Genomic DNA, 26,159 nt, shown 5'->3' with positions numbered 1-26,159 from the left:
ACCATTGTACTCAAAAACGGAGAATTAGGCAAAAAATCGCCTTAATGGTGCTAGGCCAATATTGACCACATCTTGGGTTTTAGCTTAAAAAGATTGGGTAGATTATCGGAATTGAAATGCTTTGTAGTCGTGTGAGTAGATCAATTGGGCTTGAAAGGGGGTCGTGAGGAGGAGGAAGATGAAGGGAGAGAAAGAGTAGCGTTTGGGGAAATTGTGGAGTTGGGTGGTGGAGGAGAGAGAGAATGTGATGGTGGAATTGTTGTCGGAGAAGGTGGATCGGGTGAAGAGGGAGACGTGGCTGAAGAGAAGGCCATCGAGGTCACTTGGAGAGAGAGTGTAGAAGGGATGCTAAGGTTGGGCCTGAGATTTGCATCTTCTGCAATGGAATGTCTTCCATGGCTGCTGCTCAGAAAGAGAGAGAGAAGTGAATTAACAAAAAAAAAAAAATTGATAACAGAATTTAAAAATTCAAAAATGCTAGACACTCTAAAAATTCTACTAAAATTTTTATCAAAGGTCTGACATGAGTGTGAGACTCATATGGGATCTACATTATGTGGGTCTCATACCCATGTAAGACATTTAATAAAAAAATTTAATGGAATTTTTAAAATCTCTAACATTACTCTTAAAAATTAACAAAAATTGATGAGTGTGTTTGTGTTTTGAGATAAATTTCCAAAAAAAAAAAAAAAAAATTGGGAGAGAGAGTTTAGAATTTTTTTTTGTTTGTTTGGTTGTATATTTTGAAAATAGTTTTGGAGTTTGAAAGTTTGGAATGATTTGATATTTGCATCAGCCATTAATGAGTTTTCCTGCAGCATTTATTACGATAACCCCTCACGTCGGAATAGAACAGCCTCACCATGAACAAGGCAAGCTAGACCATAGACTTTCGGCCAACATGATGGCTCGGAGTGGACAAGAAAATGATGAGCAATGGATATAAGCAGGCTCCTAAGACAAAGAAAAGGAGGTTAAGTTCTCTATCACTAATCTATCTCTCTACGTTCAACCATCTTCTCCCTTCTCTAACTTGATCGTCAGAGGGTTCACTGGGAGACTCCCCGTTCCCCATTGGACTATTTTGCAGGTTTCACGGTGGGTCCTACAATCGGGCAACGACTTGAGAAGGGTGGACAACCCTGACTCGCTTCATCTGTGGCTAGCAACATCATCAAAAGTTTATCAGGACATGCTATCAAAGTATTTGACAAGAGAGAGAGATGACAGTGATATGACCATCATCGAGCGTGGATCTGAGATTTTTATTTTCTTTGTTTTACACTGTTTTTCTCTATCAATGTAAGCTTCTGATACAACTATGTAAATTTAAAGCCATTAAGCCATTAACATCTTCTGTCAACTCCCCTTATTGCTATTAACTTTGATACTTAGATCACGTTTGTCAGTTATATATTTTAATTAAAAAGTGAAAAAGTCATTATAAGATGTCACATCATTCTTTTTATTTTTTTTACATCTTTTCATTAAAAGTTAAAAATTTATTAAAATAGCCTGCTTTCAAACGAGATATAAGGGGAAATGGAAGTGAAAATGATAAAAAAGAAGAAGTTATTATCCCTTGTTAAATTCTGTTAATACGGAGGCAAGTGGAAAGGGAGGAGGAAGAGCTTTGAGAACAAACAATTGGTAATAATACAATGGCCCTGTTTGGTACAGCTTAATTTCAGCTTATTTCAGCTTTCAGCTTAATTTAAGCTATTTTGATGTGTTTGGTTTAGCTTATAGCTTATAGCTTATAGCTTTGTGGAAGTCAGAAAACAGCTTATTCTTTGAGTGAGGCAGGAGATGCTTTAAGAATAAGCTGGAAATCAGCTTAATCTGAAAGTTATAAGCTATAAGCTGTTTAGGCATAAGCTATAAGCACTTTCCCACAGCTCTACCAAACAGGGCCAATGTAACGATGGAATGGCATTTGACTTCAAACCCTGGCTAGAGGACTGCTGCCTCTATTATTAAAAAACTTGTATGGAATTACATTTGTAAGATAATGATAAACTTGAATGTCTTTTATTTGATGCTTTTGTTGATTATGATCTAATAGTAAAATTGTCGTGTCTTGAGCATTTTCTACTCTGTTTCTTGATTTTATTCTTGTAAACTAGTTGGCTTCAAATGAAGCAAAAATTTTCAACACAGATTATACTTGTCTGTTTTTTCTTCTTTATTTTTAAGCCCGCTAAGTGAATTACTCCAAATTACTTATTCAAACTGAATAATATTTAGAGGAAGTGAAATTCCTTATTTAAAGTAAATACCAACTTAAAATATGATTTCATTTTGATATTGATCTTGGTATAAGCTAGAGAGCATCATCTTGGGTATACAAGGACAATGTAGCCCGATATTATAAATGTTGTCATGTCCCACATTTTAGCCACTAAAACCCAGAGAAGTTTTACCCCTGGATCACTGTTGCTATCTTTAATTATGCTCTCTTTTGTGCTTTTTCTTAGTGAAACCTTGGGTAATGATGCTCTCTCTTTTGTGCTTTTTCTTAGTGAAACCATGGGTAATAGCTCCAACCCACGCTTTCGACACAAGGCAACTTGCAATGGGCTCAAAAGTGATTTGGTGACATCCATTGCCTCATAATTCTCAATCTTTGCTACATTAGGACTACATTCCAGACCCCAACTCACCTCTTACGGAATTGTATCCTCTTATAAATTGATCCTAACCTGCAAGAACCCTTACTCCTATGGCTTTTTATTTCAGAATTTTGGGATTGGGTCAATGCATTTTTTTCTTAAATGCATAATGGTCTGGACCTCTCCATATCTCATTACTACACCATCAAAACCAATCCGGTTTGACTTCATACGAATATCTTCCAATATGCATGTATGTATGTTGTCTCGGATGTTGCTATTCCTCTTTCAAATTCAAGGTTACCTTGTTGCTTGTGATCTTCTGTTGAACAAGGGCTTGATGTATCTATTGCCTTAAATCTTAACTGACACAATGGCAACCCCATTCCTGTGAAAGACTTGTAAATTTTTACCCTCATCTAGTCGAGAGTAAGTATCCCTCTTTACCACAAGGATGTCCTTTCCCAAAAGGACCACTTTGGAGTGGCTTGGATTTGAGATTTTCCTTCCGATAAAGATCCTTCCTCTTGATTTATTCAGTTGGAGTACTTTCAGCTTCATCTTTTCTCCTAATTTTTTCTTATGCAAATCGTAGAACTTTCATGTTTTACATAATCGGGCCCTTCGTAATTAATTCCCTCAGTGCTTCGGGCTTGTTTTGCTTCCATTTTGTGTGTGCGCGCACACGTGCATGTGTGTTTTTCTGTTTTTTTATTTGCAGGTGGTTGAGATACCCATTTTTGGTGCCACAGCTCTTGCTGCCTTTGCTGCTTAAGCACGGGTCTCCTTTTAGCCTTTGCTATTTTTTTTTGGTGGCACCAGAGACTACGGTAGCATCTTTTATAGCTTTTCCTCCTTTATTTTTTTCTTTTTTTTTTAAATTTTTTTTTGGGGGGTTTTGATGTGGTTTTGCTCTGTTTTGTTGGCGGTTACTTCTCTTTTTGATTTGCTGCTGCATAGTTAGGCTGCTGGTTGTTGCCTTATGGCCGTTTGTAACAACTCAAAACTGTTTGTACTTTTTTCCTATCAATGAAGTTCTTATTTGCCCACAAAACACACACACAAACAAGGTAGATGTGAACGACGTTAAATTGTGATGTTTCGGGAAAAAAGCATTATTAAAAATCTACGTATAAATAAAGATAATCTAGCATTTAAATGAGATGACTATGAACCCAAAGGATTGGCCTAGTAAGTATAACTTGGGTTGGGAAGTATCCTCTCTGTAGGTTTCAAGTTCAACTCGCACTAAATACTATCAAATTTTTGAAGTCATATCTACATGCTCTGTTTGAAATTTGCTCGATTTACGTAAAGAGACGTCATGCATAAGTTTCAAAATTAATGGAGATGGGCATAAATTAAATTTGACATCTCATCATAAAAATATGAGTTGATTAGGAGAGGATCCCCCTCTGCGTTTAGACCTGGTCAGGGGTTTTAACCGCCACTTCTTAAGCTTGACAGAGTCTATTAATTAATTAATTTTGTAATAAAAAATGCAATAAATTTGTGGCACCGTCTATTACGCAGCAAAATAAAAGAGGTGGGTCATACATATTTTAGCCGTTAGTAACACCCCGTCAAATGAAGCAAGGAAAGAGCTTTATCCAAAGGAAAAAACTAGCCGTTTAGTACCAAAACCAAACAAGACTCTTCTGAATACTATCCTTTTGTTGTTCACCCAGAGACTCCCTACTCTCTCTCTCTCTCTCTCCCCCAAATCCAAAGATTCCCTCACTTTCTTTCTCCTCACTTTGTTCCTCCACCACCTGCTCTCTATTTCTCTCATATTTTTTTTGAGCTTCTCTTTCTCTCACATTAATCTTCGGTTTCACTCACCAACGTTAGATTGTGTACTGAATACGAAAGAGAGAGAAGATCAAATTCCATTCTATCTCAATCCTCTGTCTCAAGTTCCAAAATTTCTTATACTTCCCATAAAAACATCAGCTCTTAGCTCATGAATCAATCACACACATACCCTCTTCAGTTTCGACATTTTACACAAAAATGGATTAGTGTTCGATGTTCTTCTTCTTCTCATGCCCACCTCCTCCTGTTCATTCTGCTACTCCTTTTCGCCTCTGGATTTGCTTCAGACCAAGATTGGGAAGGGGTGGTTATAACCCAATCAGATTTCCAAGCTCTCAAATCCCTCAAACACGAATTCACCGATTCTAGAGGACATTTGAGGAGCTGGAATGACACTGGCTATGGAGCTTGCTCAGGTGGGTGGGTTGGAATCAAGTGTCTCAAAGGTCAAGTCATTGCTCTCCAGCTTCCATGGAGGGGCTTAAGTGGTCGAATCTCCGAGAAAATTGGTCAGCTTCAAGCTCTTCGAAAGCTCAGCCTCCACGACAATGCTCTCACTGGTGTTATCCCCAACTCTCTCGGGTCTCTCCCCAATCTCAGAGGACTTTATCTATTCAATAACCGCATTTCTGGTTCAATCCCGCCTTCAATTAGTGGCTGCCCTGTTCTTCGGACCCTTAATCTCAACAACAATAAGCTCACTGGTACAATTCCTTCTAGTCTTGCAAACTCTACCAAGTTATACAGAATCAACCTGAGCTTCAATTCAATTTCGGGTTCTATACCGGTTAGTCTTTTTGGGTCTTTTTCGCTAACCTTCATTGCTCTCCAACACAACAATCTCTCTGGCTCTGTTCCTGATTCCTGGGGTGGAAATGAAACAGAGAAGAAGATCAATTAACTTCAAATCTTGACCCTTGATCATAATCAGCTCTCTGGAACCATTCCAGCAACAATTGGAAACATATCCAGTATAACCCAACTTGATTTTTCCAACAACAATTTCACTGGAAAAATCCCAACTTCACTCTCCAACTTACCCAATCTCACTCACTTCAATGTCTCCTACAATAATCTCTCAGGCTCTGTTCCTTATCTCCTTTCCGAAAGATTTGATCCGAGTGTTGAATTGGCTGCAGATTCTGGAGGTCACCCCATGTGAAAGGGGTGATCCTCATGTCAACAATGGAAGGCCACCAACCTCATGTCAACAATGGAAGGCCACCAACCATGTCAAAAGTCAAAGAATGAGGGCTCTCCCACCTACTCCTTTGTGTATAAATAGAGACGGGAGGGAGAGGATATAGATATGAGATGTGGAGCTGAGGAGGTGTGAGTTGAGAGCAAAGAGAGAGAGAATTACAGAGAGTGTTGTAATTCACCATTTTGTTCAATATAGTGAATCCGCTGCCCGTGGACGTAGGCGAGTTGCCGAACCACGTTAAAACTTGTGTGTTATTGCTTGTTTGAGTTCCCTGGTGTGCCCCCGATCCTCAACAATTGGTATCAGAGCTCGGGTTGCGAAAAATCGAATTTTTCCCGAAAGTGCCCAGATTTCGAAGTGCTCAAAATCCACTTTTGACCATACCAGGAGGAAGAACTCCCCGAGAGGAGTCCAAAACAGCAAAAACAGAGCCCAGAAGCTTCGCAACGCGCCCTCACGCGCTCTCTGAACAAAGCGCGTCACCCACAGTCTCAGCACGCGCCACACGCGCCGTTCAGACAACCGGCGCGTGATACCACTCTCACGCACGCGCCCCCACGCGCTGACGGAGGAAGAAGACGAGTGGGGGAAGGCGCGTGTAATACACGCGCGTGCCACGTCATCCGACACGTCAGCCACGTGTCAGCCACGTGTCAGCCACGTGTCAGCCACGTGTCCTGCCCAGTCAGCCGGAGCCGCGTTGACCGAGCCGGAGCCTCGTTGACCGCGCCGCCTGCGCTGCCGTTGACCGCGCCGCCTGCGCCGTTGACTGAGCCGTTGACCAGCCGTTGACGGGAGAAAGTATCCGGTGCATCTCAGCGCACCAGATTCTGTAGATCTGACCCGTCCAAAGTGTTTTTGCCAGATCGGAGCCATTCGGAGTCCGTTTTTGACGATCCAATAGTGCTTCCCAACTATTTGGAGTATTCCGGACACATCTGTACGGTCAGTTTTTTGAATTGAAGTTTCTAAAAAATGGCAGAATCTAGAGCATCCGAGTCCGTAAGTAATCCAGCCAGTACAAGCACTTCTAGGCATTGGACCCCGGTGTCCCATGCCAAGTTCGAGGTAGAGAAGTTCGATGGAAGCAGCAACTTCGGCATGTGGAGATGCGAAGTTAAGGATATGCTTGTCCAAATGAACCTGCACTTCACTCTGGGAGACAAACCAGATGACATGGACGAGATAGAATGGGAGAGGGTGAATCTCCTGGCCTGTAGTTCCATCCGACTTTGCCTTGCAAAAGAGGAGAAGTATGCCTTTACAGAATATGATATTGCGAAGAAGCTTTGGAAGGCGCTGGAAGATAAGTTCATGACAAAGAGCATTGAGAACCGGCTCTACTTGAGGAAGAGGTTGTTTCGTTTCGACTACGTTAAAGGTATTTCGATGAACGAACACCTAAATAACTTCAACAAAATTATTACGGATTTGAAGAATTTGGATGATCATGTTGGTGATGAAGATAAAGCACTGTTATTGTTAAATTCCTTGCCTGACTCGTATGATCATCTCACTACTACTTTACTGTACGGTAAAGAGAAGATCAAGTATATTGATGTTGCAAACGCCTTGGTGAACAATGAGTTCAGAAGGAAAGATAAGTCTGCAAACAGGGACTCAACATCCGAGGCATTAACAGTCAGAGGCAGAACAAATAACAGAAGAAATACAGGGCGAGGAAAGTCTCGCTCAAAATCCAGGGGGAAACCTTCAGACAAAAGACGTCTTGCAAAAGACGAGTGTGCAGCTTGTCGCCAGAAGGGGCATTGGGCAAAAGATTGTCCAAATAAAGACAAGACAGAAGAGAAGGTGAATATTGCACGAGATGGAGATAATGATGAAGGAGGAGCCTTCACAGTTTCATCATATGGCCAGTCGGATGAATGGATAATAGATTCCGGATGTTCATTCCATATGTGTCCTAACAAGCAGTGGTTCTCGAGCTTACGAGAGTTCGATGGAGGAGTTGTGCTGATGGGCAACGACCAAGCTTGCCAGACAAAGGGGATTGGAACAATTAAACTGAAGAGCCATGATGGAACAATCAGAATTCTTGAAGATGTACGGTATGTACCAGATCTAACCAAGAATCTCATCTCAGTGGGAGTTTTAGACTCCAAAGGTTACAGAATAACCATGGAAGGTGGAGTCCTTAAAGTTGTTCGAGGAGCATTGGTTGTAATGAAGGGTACTCGACAGGGAAATTTATATTTCCTAGATGGCTCTACAGTCACAGGGAGAGTGGCTGTCTCCACCAGTTCCAGCTCAGAAGATGATGCATCAGACACTTCCAAACTTTGGCACATGCGCCTAGGGCATGTCGGTGAGAAGGCTTTACAAGGATTGGTAAAGCAAGGCCTGTTGAAAGGCGCCAAGACGGGGAAGCTTGAGTTCTGCGAGCATTGTGTATTGGGCAAGCAAACAAGAATCAAGTTTGGTACTGCAATTCACCGTACCAAAGGGATTCTAGACTACGTCCACACTGATGTATGGGGTCCTTCCAAGACTGCTTCGTTGGGAGGTAAACACTACTTTGTGTCGTTCATTGATGATTTCTCTAGAAGAGTTTGGATTTATACAATGAAACACAAAGATGAAGTCTTAGACATCTTTCTTACGTGGAAGAAGATGATTGAGACCCAGACAGGCAGACGGATCAAGAAGCTCAGATCTGACAATGGTGGAGAATATACATCAGATCCCTTCTTTGAGGTTTGCCAGAATGCAGGGATAGTGAGACATTTCACAGTTCCTGGAACACCGCAGCAGAATGGAGTTGCAGAACGCATGAACCGCACTTTGGTGGAGAAAGTCCGGTGTATGCTGTCACAGTCTGGATTGAGCAAGGCATTTTGGGGCGAGGCATTGAACTATGCTCGTCATCTTGTCAACAGACTACCTACTGCAGTATTAGATGGGAAGACTCCCATGGAGGTATGGTCAGGAGTCCCAGTTACTGATTATGATCAGTTACGTATCTTTGGATGTCCAGCATATTTTCATGTTACAGAAACTAAGTTGGATCCAAGAGCCAAGAAAGCCATCTTATTGGGCTTCGGTGACGGTGTCAAGGGATACAGACTGTGGTGCCCTGAATCAAAGAAAGTTCTCATCAGAAGAGACGTTACCTTTGATGAGTCTGTAATGCTGAAGCAATCAGATCCTCAACAGAATGAGGAAGCATTGAAGAAGTCAGTGCAGGTGGAGTTTGAGACTCCAACAAAGACTAGTCAGCCAATCAACCATCCTGAAGAAGTCTCAGAGGATAGCTCTGAAGAGAGTTCAGATGAAAATGAAGATCCAGAGGCTCCGCATCAATCAGAACCCATTGCAATCAGGAAAGGGAAAAGGGTGACTAAGAAACCCAGTTGGATGACCGATATGGTAGCCTATGCACTTCCAATCATTGAAGACAATATTCCTTGCACTTTCAAAGAAGCCGTGCATAATGTAGAAAGTGTCAAATGGAAGGAGGCTATGGATGAAGAGATCGGGTCACTTCACAAGAACCAGACTTGGGAGTTGGTGCAACTTCCAAAAGGCAAGAAAGCAATTGGGTGTAAGTGGGTTTACACCAAGAAGGAAGGCATTCCAGGCAGAGACAACATCAGATTCAAAGCTAGATTGGTAGCTAAAGGCTATGCTCAGAAGGAAGGAATAGACTACAATGAGGTATTCTCACCTGTTGTGAAGCACACGTCTATTCGCATCTTGTTAGCTTTGGTTGCACAGTTTGATCTCGAGCTCGCCCAACTCGACGTCAAAACTGCCTTCTTACATGGAGATCTTGAAGAGGAGATATACATGTCCCAGCCAGATGGTTTCAAAATTGCTGGAAAAGAGAATTGGGCCTGTAAGCTGAACAAATCGTTGTACGGATTGAAGCAATCCCCGAGACAGTGGTACAAGCGATTTGATCGGTTCATGATAGAGACAGAATACACAAGAAGTCAATTTGATCATTGTGTATATTTCCGTAAGCTTCCCGACGGTTCCTTCATCTATTTGCTCTTATATGTAGATGATATGCTGATTGCATCTACGAGCAAGGTGGAGATTGACAAACTCAAGGCACAGTTAGCAAGGGAGTTTGAAATGAAGGATTTGGGAGAAGCAAAGAAAGTTCTTGGCATGGAGATCAAGAGAGACAGGAAGAAGGGCACGGTTTGTCTGACACAAACCCAGTATCTGAAAAAGGTGTTAGACAGATTTGGCATCAATGGGAAAACCAAAGCTGTAAGTACACCATTGGCCCCTCATTTCAAGCTTAGTGCTTCGTTGTCTCCACGCACAGAAGAAGAACGGAAGCATATGGCACAGGTTCCATATGCAAATGCAGTTGGTGCATTAATGTATGCTATGGTTTGTACACGGCCTGACATCTCGCATGCTGTGAGTATGGTAAGCAGGTATATGCATGATCCAGGAAAAGATCACTGGCAGGCAGTGAAATGGATCCTAAGGTACATACATGGCACGGTCAATCTGGGATTGAAGTTCGAGAGAGATAACCGACTCGGGCAGAATTTGGAAGGATATGTGGACTCAGATTATGCTGGTGACTTAGACAAACGCCGGTCAACAACAGGGTATTTATTTACGCTTGCTAAAGGGCCGGTAAGTTGGAGGTCAACGCTTCAGTCAACGGTGGCTTTGTCTACTACAGAGGCAGAGTACATGGCAGTAACGGAAGCCTTTAAGGAAGCTATTTGGCTACATGGATTGATTGAAGACTTGGGAATTGTTCAGAAGCACGTTGAGGTGTTTTGTGACAGTCAGAGTGCCATTTGTTTGGCAAAGAACCAGGTTCATCATGCCCGCACCAAGCACATTGATGTCCGTTTCCATTTCATCCGAGAAATAGTGAATGAAGGGGATATTCTGCTTCAAAAGATTGGTACTGCAGATAATCCGGCCGATATGCTCACAAAGGTAGTTTCTGGGATCAAGTTCCAACATTGTTTGGACTTGGTCAGCATCTCTCGGAACTGAGTACCTTCGGGTGCATGGCAGTGTTGATCGATCACTATGTTGGATAAGAGAATCCTCGCCAAGGTGGAGATTTGTTGAATTGGCTGCAGATTCTGGAGGTCACCCCATGTGAAAGGGGTGATCCTCATGTCAACAATGGAAGGCCACCAACCTCATGTCAACAATGGAAGGCCACCAACCATGTCAAAAGTCAAAGAATGAGGGCTCTCCCACCTACTCCTTTGTGTATAAATAGAGACGGGAGGGAGAGGATATAGATATGAGATGTGGAGCTGAGGAGGTGTGAGTTGAGAGCAAAGAGAGAGAGAATTACAGAGAGTGTTGTAATTCACCATTTTGTTCAATATAGTGAATCCGCTGCCCGTGGACGTAGGCGAGTTGCCGAACCACGTTAAAACTTGTGTGTTATTGCTTGTTTGAGTTCCCTGGTGTGCCCCCGATCCTCAACACCGAGCTCTTTTGTTGGGAATTCTCAACTCTGTGGGTATATTACCTCAACTCCATGTCCTTCTCCCCCACCCCAAACTCTTCCCTCTCCACCACCGTCGAGTTCAAATCATCGCGATCGCAAATTGAACACCAAGGACATAATCCTCATAGCAGCCGGAGCCCTCCTGGTGATTCTACTGCTTCTGTGCTCTGTTTTGCTCTGTTGTCTGATCAGGAAAAAAGCTGCGAAAGGAAACAACGGCAAGAAAACCGGTCAGGCTGTTTCGGGGAGAGGAGAGAAGGGGGTTCCTGTGGTTGGGGGTGAAATTGAATCGGGTGGTGAAACTGGGGGCAAATTAGTCCATTTTGATGGTCCATTTGTGTTCACAGCTGATGATCTGTTGTGTGCAACGGCGGAGATAATGGGGAAGAGCACGTATGGGACGGTGTACAAGGCGACTTTGGAGGATGGTAATCATGTTGCTGTAAAAAGGCTGCGAGAGAAGGTTGCGAAGGGGCGGAAGGAGTTTGAAATCGAGGTCGTGGAGCTTGGGAAGATTCGACATCCGAATATATTAGCCCTCAGAGCATACTATTTGGGACCCAAAGGAGAGAAGCTTCTTGTCTTTGATTATATGCCTAATGGGAGTCTTGCAACCTTTCTCCATGGTAATTAAGCTAAACCAAAACTGTTTTTGGTTGTGTTTTCATTTTTTGTCTCTTTTGAACGTCAACCATTATAAAAGTTTGATACATGAGTTCTTCATGAGTGACAAAAAAACGTAGATACAATGTTGGCTATTATCATGAGAGTTGGCTCCACAGTAGATCTTGATAACTAGAATTCCAGTTTAAATGTTTGATGTTAGTGAGTGGACAAACTAGATCTTGATCTTTTTCTTTTTCTTTTTTTTCCCCGAATCCATGTTCTTTTAAGACGCACTTTCCAAACCCACGTAGTTTTGAACTTATTTTCCAATCCGACTATTTCAGCCTCTCTATTTTCATAAACACGAATTCAATGGTGTTTTGAAAACCCTAAAGGCTCAATAAACAACTTAGTATGGAAAATAAGTTGAAGAAAAATGTTAGGAACTCAAATGTTTTACTAAATATTTTATTAAAAATCGCACATGGTGTGGGACTTACACTTTGAAAGCTACTTTGGTTGGGGTAAAATGTTTTGAGATAATACACGTCATGGGATGCAAATGTTTTCATGATATCTGAACGTTGATTTTTTTCTTCTTTTTGTCGAACGATTATGGTTTGATGTCTGCAGCTCGAGGGCCTGACACTCTGGTAACCTGGCCAACAAGGATGAACATAGCAATGGGAATCGCACGTGGACTACGCTGCCTCCACAACCGAGAGAACATAGTACATGGGAACCTCACATCAAGCAACATAGTACTCGACAAACAAACCAATCCAAAGATCACAGATGTAGGCCTCTCGCGGCTCATGACTAGCGCTGCCAATACAAATGTGATTGCCACAGCAGGCACATTGGGCTATCGGGCGCCAGAGCTCTCAAAACTCAAAAACGCCACCACAAAGTCCGATGTCTACAGCCTTGGGGTGATCATGTTGGAGCTCTTGACAGGGAAATCAGCTAGTGAGGCAACAGATGGGGTTGATTTGCCTTCTTGGGTGGCCTCAATTGTGAAAGAGGATTGGACTAATGAAGTGTTTGATGTGGAGCTTATGAGGGATGCATCGAATTCAGGCGACGGATTGCTTCAGACGTTGAAATTGGCTTTGCATTGTGTTGATCCGTCTCCGGCAGCAAGGCCTGAAGCTCAGCAAGTTCTCCGGCAGCTGGAGGAGATTAAGCCGGAGATGGTTGCCAGACCTGGCGATGATAGTAACAAAGCTGCTGCATAAGTGAAGAAGGTTTTGGATAGTTTGAAATTGGAAGTGTTTTATTATTATTATTTTTTTATTACAAGAATGGCTTGTTTAATTTGTTATATGTGTATATAAAATCTATATGAGTTTATTTATTTATTTCATTTGGGTTGTTGTTGAAATGTAGGATTGTAATAAAATTCTTTCTATTCATATTCAAGTGAACGAAATAAAATAGTTATTTATTTTATTTTATTAATGAAGTTCTTGAGATATATGCTCCGTTTGCTTATTTTGTTTGGTTTGCTAGTGTTGAAATATTTTTTTCACTTTTTTTAAAAAAATAAAAATAAAAAATATATTTGGTATTTAAATATTCAAAAAATAAAAATTAAGAGTTTTGCTATAAACATTCTTTTAACTACATTTTGTAATACATAATAAATTCTTACAAAATAAACGATTCAAATTATTAAAAAAAAAATTCAAAATAAGGTTGATTACTACAACAGGCACCCCTAATATTGTGGGTAAGTAACAGAAAGCGAAAATAATAGTAGTAAGAAAATATATTTGACATGTTTCCACAAGAAAAGTATGAACTCACCCTTGTTTTGAAAATGAGTGGAATTATTGGGCTTGGTTTGTACTCAAGATATAATTTTTAAGAAAAATTTTTAAAATTTTATTTGGTTCAAATTTTTTGAATTTTTTTTTTCAAAATCACTCACTCTCTTTCTCTTATATTAATCAATCACTTTTTCTCTCTATTTTCTCGTTCTTAATTACTTTTTTTCTCACACACATCTATTCCACTACAACAAAATATCAAATCATCCTAAACTTTCAAATTCCAAAACTATTTTCAAAATATACAACCAAACAAACTAAAAAAATTTCTAAACTCTCTCTCCCAATTTTTTTTTTTGAAAATTTCTCTCAAAACACAAACCAAACACACCCATTAATTTTTGTTAATTTTTAAGAGTAATGTTAGAGATTTTAAAAATTCTATTAAATTTTTTTATTAAATATCTCACGTGAGTATAGGACCCACATAATGTGAATCCCGATGAGTCTCATGTGAGACATTTGATAAAAATTTTAATAGAATTTTTAGAGTGTCTAGCGTTTTTGAATTTTTAAATTCTGTTATCAATTTTTTTTTTGTTAATTCACTTCTCTCTCTCTCTCACTCAGCAGCAGCCATGGAAGACATTCCATTGCAGAAGATACAAATCTCAGGCTCAACCTTAGCATCCCTTCTGCACTCTTTCTCCAAGTGACCTCGATGGCCTTCTCTTCGGCCACGTCTCCCTCTTCACCCCATCTACCTTCTCCGACAACAATCCCACCATCACATTCTCTCTCTCCTCCACCACCCAACTCCACAATTTCCCCAAACCCTACTCTTTCTCTCCCTTCATCTTCCTCCTCATCACGACCCCCTTTCAAGCCCAATTGATCCACTCACACGACTACAAAGCATTTCAATTCCGATAATCTACCCAATCTTTTTAAGCTAAAACCCAAGATATGGTCAATATTGGCTCGGAGCCATTACGACGATTTTCGCCTAATTCTCCGTTTTTGAGTTCGATTGTGGAGGATGGGAAAGGTGAGATTAAGGGCTTTGAGGGTATGAGTAAGGTTTCCGATGAACAGAGGGACCTTGATTTGTGCATTGAGGAGTTTGATGTGGGGTGGTTGAGTTGGTTGATGGGTCTAGAAACCATAAGTTATTTAGGGGAATTCGAGGATTTGTATGATAAAATGCTTGCCAAGGCTTGTGGAGAAGAGTTCAGCTAGGGTTCTTGAGCAGGTAGGAATGTGCTGTTAAGTGTGCTCAAATTTACTTGAAGTGATTGTTTTGAATATTGAATTTTCCTTCTATTAATTTTCGTGTTAAGATAAATTGATGGAACTAACAAAATTCTGAAACTTGGTAGGAAAATCACAATATGAAGTTGAGGTACAAAGTTGTTGGCTTGGAATAGTTGGTTATTTAAGGTAATTTTTTGTTCATTCTTTGAGATATATGTTAAGTTTTTGGAGATATAAAATTATCGAGTACTAGGGAACCTCATCTTTTATTAGCAATCTTGAACATCTCTTCATTTTCAGTCAATTTTTGTTAAAAGGTTCTGAGAGGGAGATTTAAGGTCTGAAATGGCCGAGCTAGTGTGAGCCTTAGCTAAGGTTTTTACTCAAACGAAATGATGATGCACGTCGTACTCGGGTCTAAGCATGGTCTGATGTAGGACACGCGTACGATCGAAGTCACAGTCTGGACAAGTCAACGGCAAGAGGCTAGCCGGTTTGAGGATATGCATTTTCAGAAGACGGAGTTCATTCCCAGAAGGTCAGATTCGACCGAGCAGGAGCTCGTTGTGGATTACGGAGCTCTATTAGGCCCGCGAACGGGTTTGTTCGATGAGACCAAGCAGATAGCGCGGCCCTGAAGGAGGATTGTGGTACCGCGCTTGGTATAGAATGGTGGGGTGTGCTACGTTGCATAATTTGATTACTGGAGAGAGATTCCGATGTCCTTATATGTCAATATCGTTGGGCGGTATTGACATTTGGTGTTTGGCAGTATTTGCCCTTATACGTGGAAGAAGGTAAGAGGGGAACATATCCACGCGTCAGAAGGAGGACAGACAGAGAGAAGCGCACATAAACTATATAAACGGTGCTTCATATCCATGCACAGGTCTGGAACATCTGGTGATTAGAGTTACTTACCCCTTTGTCTCTCTCTTCTTCTTCTTCTCTTTTAATGTGCTAACTTGACCGTTGGGAGGTTTTTCTAGCAACACACCCTGGGTACCTCATTGTTTTGTGTTCTCAGGTCACTCGGAAAGAAACGAAGCTTGGACACAAGGAGTACAGAAAGCGACAAATATTTACTCACCGTACAATTGGCGTCGTTTGTGGAAATCTTCGACAGACAAAACCTTGTCCTTCGAGCTTTTCCGATCATTTTTCATGGCTCACAACGACAAAACGCTATTGTCTGTCGTTGATGGCATTACCCCAAAGTCAGTCTGGAGGAAAGATGGCCCACCGGCCGTTCCAACCATGGCGGGCTTAGAGACTTCCTCCAGAGGCTTTTCTAAAGATGCGCGAGATAAGCGCACAACGAGCACAGACCACTTACGGAGTCCAGACGGGCATCGGCGACAGAGAGAGTCACACGCTCAGCGTTTGGAGCATAAGTTGAGAGACCAAGACACTATCATTCAGAGGATGGTGACGAAGATGGAGGCACTGAAACGGTAAGTCAAAGGGAAGGGTATCGTCGGAGTGGGTAACCACAGTGAGCGCACCCAACCCCGTCGCTCAAGCAACCAAAACCAACGAAGGACATCTTTCCTTTCCATCACCAGGAGCTACGGGGTTGGCGACTCTGACCTGCCGGTGGAGAAATCGTGTGCACAAGATAGCAGCTACCGTCCCTCACGTCCGTCAATGATATCGAGATACTCTTACTCCGCCCGTTCGAAGGACTTGAGGGACGTCCTGGAAGAACAAGCGCACCAGCGGGAGGCGCAAAGGGTACCGACATTGTAGTGGTTGTCCCACGAAGGTCGTGCTAGTGAAGAGGTTATAATGCCGCCACCACGCCTAACTGCACATGTGCCTGTAACAACCCCGACCCATGATTTGCGCTAATTCATGTTTGTGTATGCCTAATAAGTAATTAAGAAGAAATCCTGAGTTAATTACAATTGCATTGCATCATTTTGTGGTTATATCTGTTTAATGTAGAAAGATCTATTCATGTTTTAGTTTCAGTCTGTGAATTGAAGGCTTTAGCGGCATCCGATACAGAAATTGATTTGATTTATGTGTTATTTGGAATGTTTAGAACCTTATGGTAAGTTTAATTAAAAATTGGTTCGGAGCGATTAAATTAGATTAATTTAATGCCATTTGATTAACTTTGATTATTTACCACCAAATGAGCCATATTTGACCCCATTAGCTCACTTTTACACTTCATTTTTTCCTTAATTTGATGTTCAAAAACGAGATAGAGGGAGAGAGTAAGAAGATTTGGGCCTAGGCTTGAGAATTGAACTCAATTAAAAAGGAATTGCTAGAAAAAAAGAAAGAACTTTGGAGATTTGATCATCTAGCTCAAGAATTTAGCACCTAAGACCCAATTGAGCATCTAAGGTAAGAAGCCAAGTCTCTAGTCTTGAAATTGAGTTAATTCATCCATGAATTCAAGTAAATTGAGCTAAGAGATGTAAGAATCAAGCTTAAGAGGTAGAGAGGAAGATTAATTCATATATGCATGTACATTTCAATACATTTGGAGCATGTTTACTAGGAAGTTCTCTCATGCATGTCATAAATTGAGCTTAGTTGTAGGAATTCATCATGTTTTACATCCTCTCATTTCATTTGATCATGATTTGGAGACTTGAAGCTCAATCATTTCATGCATGTCATGTTTTTGGAACATTTATAAAGTTTAAGTTGAATTTGTGTACAATTGACATGCCTTTGGGCCTTGATTTCATGAAAATCTTGATGTTTTGTGAGTTTCTAAATATTTTCCAGAATTTTGGCCCAAGGGGATGAGTTTTGGAATGTTGAATTCAAGAATTTCAGTTTGGATGCAAATTTGGAAAACCCAGAATTTTGCTTCCACGCCCGAGCGAAGGTTTCTACGCTCGGGCGACCACTTTCATTTTCACATTTCCGCTCGTGCGACAAAAGGGTGGCTCGAGCGTAAATTGCATGCTCTCAGAAGTTGCGTGTTTTTGCAGTCCGCTCGAGCGACTAGAGTTCCACTCAGGCGAGGACTTGGGTCTGATGCTCAACCAAGCGTCGAGCGAAAATTGCACGCAACCAGAACTTTTTCATACTTTGTAGGCCGCTCGAGCGAAGGAGTGTGCACTCGAGCGACCATTCACATTTGGCATGTCCGCTCGAGCGAAGAAAGCCACGCTCAAGCGAGACCCCTGTTTCAGCAAAGTTTTTGTCAAGTGTTTCAAGTGCATTCAAGCATCCTCATTTCATCCTAAGTACTCCTAGGCTATGATTAATAGTTACTTTGTTCAATTCCCGATAGTCCATTGATCATGCCAAAGCCGCCCCCCATGCTCAAGCCGAGCCTAACGGTTTGGCTGCCTTAGAAGCACCCCCCTAAGGCGTGATCAATGTGATCCATTCAATTGTCGAGCCAACGCGAGTATGCAATCTTCGGGGGATGATTAAGAAAACGGAGCATATGAGGGAAGTTATGTCGGTCCAACCAGCAGCCAAGAAAGGCAAAATCGAGGTGAAAGATGTCCTCAGCTTTCAAGCAAAGATCTTGAGCACATTTAGACGCCACACAATGATGCGTTGGTGGTCACGCTTCACATGAAGGACTTTGACATTAGACGAATTTTAATCGACTAAGGTAGCTCGGTCGAGATAATGCATTATGACGCTTTCAAACAACTCAAGCTAAATGGCCAGGACCTGGCTCCAGCGACCTCACCACTGGTTGGCTTTGATTTGCAGCCGGAATGGCCAGTAGAAAAGATCATCCTACCGGTCAAAGCAGGGTCCGTCGTTAAACAAGTGGAATTCTGGGTGCTGAAGATGCCCTCGACGTACAACTTGATCTTGGGCAGAGGATGACTTCATGCCATGCAAGTGGTAATGTCAACTTACCACCAAGTCATGAGGTTTTCCTCTACTACCGGGATGATAGAAGAAGTTTAGGGTGACCAAGTCATGGCCAAATAATGGTTCATGGCCATAAATGGGAGCTGAGCTACCAAAGGCTTCGTGCAAATGATCGAAGGACTGGAAGATCAAAGCGTCCTGGACAATATGGGCACTAGAGTCTAGGAGAAGGCTGTCGAGGACTTGGTAGAGGTACGAATCAATGAGAACAATCCTGAGAAGTTTTTCCTGCTAGGATCCACCTTTACAACCCAAGAACGATTAGAGATGGTTAATTTCTTGGTGACAATCATCGAAGTGTTTGCATAGATGCCTTACGACATACCTGACGTCGATCCAAAATTCATTTTCCACCAACTTAATGTTTTCCCTGATGCCTGGTCGGTCATTCAAAGAACACAGAGATCAACGTTTCATCACGCCGAGATAATGGTGGAAGAGGTGAAGAACCTACTTGAAGCGAGGGCTATCTGGGAAGTACACTACCTACGGTGGGTTTCCAACACAGTTGTTGCGCCAAAAAAGAATGAAAAATGGCGAGTTTGTGTCGATTAGAAGACGGTCAACCGAGCTTGCCCTAAAGACAGTTTCCCTTTGTCCAGAATTGACCAACTGGTGGACCTAGCAGCTGGGCACAACCGGCTTAGTTTCCTGGACGCCTACTACAGCTACCACCAGATTTTCATGCATGAACCCGACCAAGAAATCACTTCTTTTACGACCCCACGAGGATTTTTCTGTTATAGAGTTATGCCATTCGGGTTAAAGAATGTCGGAGTAACCTTTCAGAGGATGGTCACGAAGATGTTCGCTCCTTTGCTCAGTCGGACGACAGAAGCCTATATTGATGACATGGTTGTGAAGAGCAAATGTGAGACTGACCACTTAGCTGACTTGGCCGAGATGTTCACCATTCTTAAGCAACACAAGTTGCGTTTGAATGCATCAAACTGTGCCTTCAGTGTGGGGTCACGAAAGTTCTTGGGTTTTTTGGTCACTAACCGTGGGATTGAGGCAGATCCCTCTTAAATCAAAGACATACAAGAATTGAAGTTGCCCAACTCAGTAAAGGACATGCAACATCTTATCAGGATGGCAGCCGCGCTTAACTAATTAATAAACCGGTCATTAGATCGTTGCCGCCTTTTCTTCCAAGCCTTGAAGTCAAAGTTTTCATGGGACGAAGAATGCGACAAGGCGTTGGTCGAACTCAAGACATACTTATCCTCTGAAGCAGGGTGAAGTGCTCTTCACCCTGCTTTAGCTGTTTCCCAACGTGCGGTCAGCACGGTGTTGGTAAGAGCAGAAGGCATACAACACCTACCGATCTTCTACGTGAGCAAAACCCTGCTCCCGGCGGAGTCGAGATATCTGCTACTCGAGAAACTCACCTTAGCACTAATGATGGCCTCAAGGAAGTTGGCATATTATTTTCATGCTCACATGATCGTGGTGCTGACCGAGTTCCCTTTAAAAGCCTTGTTTGAGCGGGCAGACTTCTCCAGTCGAATCCGGAAGTGGGCAGTCGAGTTGGAACAATTCGACGTCAAGTTTTAACCTCAAACCGCCATCAAGGCACAAGCATTGGCTGACTTCGTTGTAAAATTCTTGCTTGAAATTCACCTAGTTTGCCCGGTGGATCTTACCAATGCAATCGGGCAGAGGAGGGTGGGCACGGCGAAAATTGCACAACTAACTCCCAATTCGGTCCAAGCCAATCCTGTTAACAAGCCGAACATGGAGGGTGACGCAAAAATTGCTCGCCCGACCACAGACCCATCATTTGAAGGCCCACTTAAACCTGGCAATGCGCTGATGGATTTAGGAATAATAGGACAACATGTTAGATCCAACACCGCATCAAGGGAATGAAGGCATGCAAGTTGCAATCATCGACGGAGAGCTTGATGCAGAAATAACTGAGCAACCGAGCAACTCAGAACACTTGAACCATCAAAAGTCTCAAGGCCCTGCAGAAAGTTGGAAGTTTTTTATCGGCGAAATGTGGAAGCTTTTTGTCGATGGCGCTTTAAACAGACATGGAGCCAGGCTAGGCATAGTTTTGATCTCACTAGACGGGCTGACAATTGAAAAATCCATCACACTCGGGTTTTCCGCATCCAATAATGAGGCCGAATACGAAGCATTGCTAGTCGGACTGAAAAGTGCGCTCTGACTGCAAGCATCCGAGCTAATGGTCTATAGCGACTCCCAACTCGTTGTAAACCAAGTGTCTAGGGAATATGAAGCCAAAGATGAAAAAATGGCCAAATACCAAGCTTTGGTGAGAGAGCAGGTCAAAATGTTTCAAGCCATACGAGTTCAGCGAATCGGTCGAGAAGACAACAGCCGAGCAGATGAGTCAGCCAGTCTGGCTTCGATGGTAGACAAATCAACCCCTAGCCCTCTACTCATTGAATTCCTCCTAAGACCCAGCATAGAAGACTCAATGCAGACGAAAGTTCTCTGCGCTGAGCTAGGTCCTTCTTGGATACACCCCATCATTCTTTTCCTAAAAGAAAGAATCCTGTCAACTGACAAGAAAGAGGCAAACAAAGTCCGAGTGAAGTCTAAACGGTTTTGGCTCTCTCCATCTGGTGTTTTGTATTAGAGGTCCTTCACTAATCCATACCTCAAGTGCGTCCATCCAAGCAGAATCGATGCTGTTTTTTTCAAAATCCATGAAGGGATGTGTGGGAGTTACATCGGCGGAAGATCTCTAGCTTACCGTGCTATCTTGCAAGGATACTGGTGGCCGTGCATGCAGGAAAACACATAGAAATATGTGAGAAAATACGAGAAGTGCCAAAAATTCGCCCACCAAATTCATCAGCTGGCTAGAAAGCTTCTTCTTCTCACAAGTCCTTAGTCATTCGCAATATGGGGGCTTGACATTGTGGGACCACTCCCCACTGCACTGGGCAACCACAAGTTTTTCATAGTGCCGACAGACAACTTCACCAAATGGGTTGAGGCCGAGCCCCTTGCAGCAATTAAAGAAAAGGATGTGAAGAAATTTGTCTAGAAAAACGTGATAACGTAGTTTGGAGTCCCCAAGGCTTTGATCTTCGACAATGGCACCCAATTTGACGAAAAGTTGTTCAGAGGATTCTGTGAGGAACTAAAGATAGAATTCTACAACTCAGCACTGGCCTATCCCCAATCGAATGGTCAAGCCGAGGCGTCAAATAAGACCATTCTGGATAGGTTGAAGAAGAGGCTGGATAAGGTCAAAGAAAAATGGACTGAAGAGCTTTTGAATGTCTTCTGGGCTTACCGAACAACACTAAGACGCTCCACCGAAAAGGCACCTTTCGCTTTAACATATGGCATAGAGGCGTTCATCCTACTAAAGATCGACATACCCACCATCCGTAGAGAAAACTTTGAGCCAGACTCGCATGCCAAAGCCATCGCCTTAGAGTTGGACCTCGCAGAAGAATGCCAAGAAAATGCACTGATCCATGTTGCAGCATACCACCAAAAACTGTCTAAGAAGTATAACAAAACAGTTCACCCCAGACAATTCAAGGTTATGGATTGGGTTCTAAGGAAGGTGATAGGCAATACTTTAGTGCCGGGCGAAGGAAAGCTAGGGGCAAACTGGGAAGGGCCTTACAAGATAACTGGTCTGGTGGGCAAAGGGGCGTACCACCTAGAGGATCTGGACGATAAAGCCATTCCTCGACCTTGGAATGCAGCCAATTTGAAATTGTATTGGGGGTGTTTGAGAACCTAACTTTAAGGCTAAAAAAAAAAAAAACCTAAAAGCCTCTAAACTAATGGTTTTTTTTTAAAAAAAAAAAAAATGGGTCGGCAGTGGGCTGACACTGTGACAGTGACACTGTCACAGTGACAAGTTCGTAAATTACAATTTTTCCCCTTTAGATTAATTTTGAAAAATGTGAGGTTAGGAACAAATTTGTCATTTTAACTTCAAACATCATTTCAACACATTTTTCAATACACCAACTCAAATAAAAATCCATCCCATCTTTCCAAACACAAAAACTAAAATAGCCTACTAAAATAGTCAAAAAGTCAAAAAGCCTCTAAAATAGCCACTTCCCAAACACCCACATTATTTTTAGTTTAAACTTTCAATGTAACTTTTGCAGGAGGCAGTCATACCCCACTACTCTTTAATGTAATTCTTTCAGCTACATCAAGGATTTATGAAATGTGTATACAAAGGAAATGAATTCGAATTTTGTACTTAGAAATTTTGTCGTGATTTGTGGATTGCTGTGGACCGGGGGCAACGGTCTCCCAGCCGAGGTGATTTTGCCCGGCCGAAAGAGTTGATGAATAGTTCAACCCAGTACTTGTGGCCGAAGAGAATTTACTCGACTAAAAAAGTTGATAAATTATTCAACTCAAAGCTTTTAGCTGAGGTGATTTTTTCCAGTTGAAAGAATGGTTGAATTGTTCAATTCAAAACTTTTAGCCGAGGTATTTTGCCCGACTAAAAGAGTTGATGAATTGTTCAACTCAAGATTTTAGCTGTGGAGAATTTGCCCGACTAAAAGAGTTGACGAATTGTTCAACTCAAGATTTTAGCCGTGGAGAATTTACCCAGCTAAAAGAGTTGATGAATTGTTCAACTCAAAGCTTTTAGCCAAGAAGAATTTGCCCAGTTGAAAGAATTGTTGAACTGTCTAATTCAAAGCTTTTAGCTGAGGTGATTTTGCCCGACTGAAAGAATTGTTGAATTGTTCAACTCAAAACTTCTAGCCGAGGTATTCTCCCGGCTAAAAAAGTTGATGAATTGTTCAGCTCAAATCTTTCAACTGAGGTGTTTTGCCCAACTAATGGAGTGGATACTTTGTTCAAAGAATATTGCACGGTTGCAAAGAAGGAACATAATGTAATTTCAAGCAACAAAAATCGTAAAAATTTTCATTGATTGAGATTGCAAGTACAAGAGTTCGGGTAACCAGCCCGGTTACAAAAGTTCAAAACAAAAAAGGCAGAGAATTGAAAACTAGACTAAGGGGGAGAGGTCGGCGAACTCATCTCCGACTCCATTTGAGGCGGTTTCCAGGTCGACCACAGCAATCCTTTCTTTGTCACTGGCCTCCTTTTGGCCAATCTCCTTTTGACTACGTCCTTCCTTGGCCTTCTTTTGCAACGAGTTGAAGACGTCGTTTGCGTAAGGCACCATATAGACTGGCAGGAAAGCGAGGGGAGGAGAGGTGAAAACCTCGGTTTCAGATCCTTAGCTGAGTTTTTCATAGGCTTCCTTCCAACCGAACTTGAAGAAGATGTCCTTGGTGGCTTCAACCTATTTAATGTAGTTCTCCTCGGCCTCCATGAAGCTGAGATTATTGGCCTTATCTATGTCTTTCTGCCTCGCTTTCTTTAACTCCTCCAGCTCGGCACGGAGTGCATCCCTCTCTTGCTCGGCCCTACCAAGCTAGCCAAAAAGCCTGACATTGTTGGCACTGGCAATTTCAAGCCAGGCCTTAGCTCGACCAAGGTTGGCCGAAACGTTCTTACCAGCGTTATTCAGCTCGGTCACTTTATGACGCAAGTTGACAACACAGTCCATGACGAGGTGTTGTTTTTGGATAGCCTGCAAGAAATCAGAGGAAAGTTAGCCTATGCCAAGAAATCAACCAAGCAAAGACTTGACGAAATTTCGAATCATACCCTAGTCATAGACTTGACAGTAGATTTTACGAGTCGGGTGTCAGGAACATGATCGCTCCCGGTCACATCGCTCGACAGTAGCAACACTTTTGACAAATCAAAAGCCAAAAGATGCTCCTTATCTCCTTTAACTGAAGTGTTAGCCGGGATCTCTTTACTATAGTGCTTGAACTCGAGCTTCCATGGAGGCGTCGGCTCAACATTCTGTACCGGCTGTTTGGTGCTTAGCTCAACCACAAGCTCGGCAGACGAATCAGCCGAGCGGCCCATTTATTATCCCTGTGTTGTTCAGCGTGTGGAGCAGTCGTGGAAGCCAAGGCAATCACGGTCCCTGAACTCTGACCGGTAGTAGGTACAGGTGGTGGATTGCTCGACAGCTCGGTGGAGGTGGCGATGATAAGGTTCTTGATTCGGCTCTTCTTTACCATTTCTTGTTCCTCGATCAATCTGATTATGGGCACATCTAGAAGTGTTAGATCTGGTGGTGGAGAAGGAGCTCACAGAAAGTTTGTGACTTTGCTTTTGTGAGGAGCTGAGTAGCGATAGCTCGGTACATAACCGAGAAGCTTGTGGCAATCCCGGTGTCGATACCTTAGTGCGACCCTAATCGCCTCTTCATTTGGACGAAGATAGTTGGCTTGTAACTCTTCAATGGCTGCAAAAAGAAGTCGGTTAGCACAGAATGATAAAGTTAGATAACTTGACCGGTCAAGGAGCGCGACTTACATGATTTACCAAAGTCTTTGCTTATATACACATCGGCGGTCTCATAATTGCTAGACACCCAGAACAAGTCATCATCGTACATATCTTTGTCCGGAGTACCGATTACTAGACGTTCTTGGCCCGACCTTATTTTCAAGTAATAATTATACTTGTCTGTCGTGTGACCGAGTGTGTATTGGCGCAATATCTTGGCCAGGCCCAGATTCAGACCAAGCTGGTGGTTCAGCTCGGCTACTCCGTTTATGATTTGGTATGTATTGGTGGAAACTTATGTGGGAGCTAGTCCAGTGTGTCTTAGAAATTCACAAATTAAGGGCTGCATTGGAAAACGTAGTCCCCCTTCGACTATGCTCAGCACGGTAAAAAGGTAGGACTCCAATCTGCCCCACGGGTTTATGTCCTCTTCATTGAGCTCTAAGTGTACATTGGCTGGGAGCTGTACTCCTCTCGAAACGCAACCAGTGCACCTGGCATGTTTACAAGGAAGCGATAGTGCCTTATGGGAGGCCGATTTGTTTAGCCTGGCAGAATTAATTTGGCAAAGTTGTGCCTGATGGCTGCTCAGTCTTTGAGAGCCCTAGTGTTGGTGTACCTGGTCTTCTAGGACTCTGTAGTTAAAAACCAAGTGTAAGTGGTAGTGCGGTCACGCAAATGTGCTTGATTTTAGCTCGGTCAGATCGAGCGCGATTACAGCTCGGTCGTTATGGTTTAATGAAACCAAGCTCGAACGCTCAAAAGGACCAGATATTAGCCCGGTTGCGTGACCTAGTGCATTTGGTAGCTCAATTTTTTTACTCTAACTTAATAAACACTATGTTTTCCCAGTCAATTGGCATTTTTAGATCAAGATAACACTTTTTTCCTAGTCTGACCCAAATTTGCCCCTATTCATCTCAAAAGGCGATGAACAGTGGTAAAAAATGAGAAATACGAGGATTTCCCAGTACAAATGATCAAACAGAGCGCTAGTTTGTTTGATTCTACCCTATTTTCTTTATGTTTCATGTTATTACCATGTCATTTCGAAGAAAAATGACGAGAGGATGAAGTATAAAGAACTTACGAAGGGAAGCTTTAATCAACGTCTCAGTCGACTGGTGAGTCTCTGGTGATCACGACAACGCCAAATCCACCAAGAGGATGCTTCGATTCAGGCAAAGAATGTAAAAAACTAGGAGGTT

At 42.4% G+C, this 26,159-nt stretch overlaps 1 protein-coding gene and 1 long non-coding RNA gene across 2 annotated transcripts in view; both read left to right on the top strand.

Moving 5' to 3' along the window:
- Positions 1-2,591: 2,591 nt before the first annotated feature.
- Positions 2,592-26,159, top strand: part of LOC145822317 (uncharacterized) — a 39,418-nt gene continuing 15,850 nt past the window's right edge. Inside the window, exon 1 of the long non-coding RNA XR_014363425.1 lies at positions 2,592-3,336. This is a non-coding gene — a long non-coding RNA (uncharacterized LOC145822317). The remainder of the gene's footprint in view (positions 3,337-26,159) is intronic.
- Positions 4,196-13,168, top strand: LOC114314620 (probably inactive leucine-rich repeat receptor-like protein kinase IMK2). Its single transcript, XM_082919010.1, is given in 3 exon segments — positions 4,196-5,547; positions 11,079-11,727; positions 12,341-13,168. Coding segments are annotated over 3 exon segments (2,223 nt in total). The 5' UTR covers positions 4,196-4,578; the 3' UTR covers positions 12,946-13,168.

Source organism: Camellia sinensis, chromosome 3 (genome assembly GCF_055761805.1).
Source record: "Camellia sinensis isolate YWXY chromosome 3, ASM5576180v1, whole genome shotgun sequence".
Taxonomy (NCBI): Eukaryota; Viridiplantae; Streptophyta; class Magnoliopsida; order Ericales; family Theaceae; genus Camellia; species Camellia sinensis.
The sequence above is the reverse complement of the archived record's forward strand: the minus strand, read 5'-3'. Positions and strand labels throughout refer to the sequence as shown.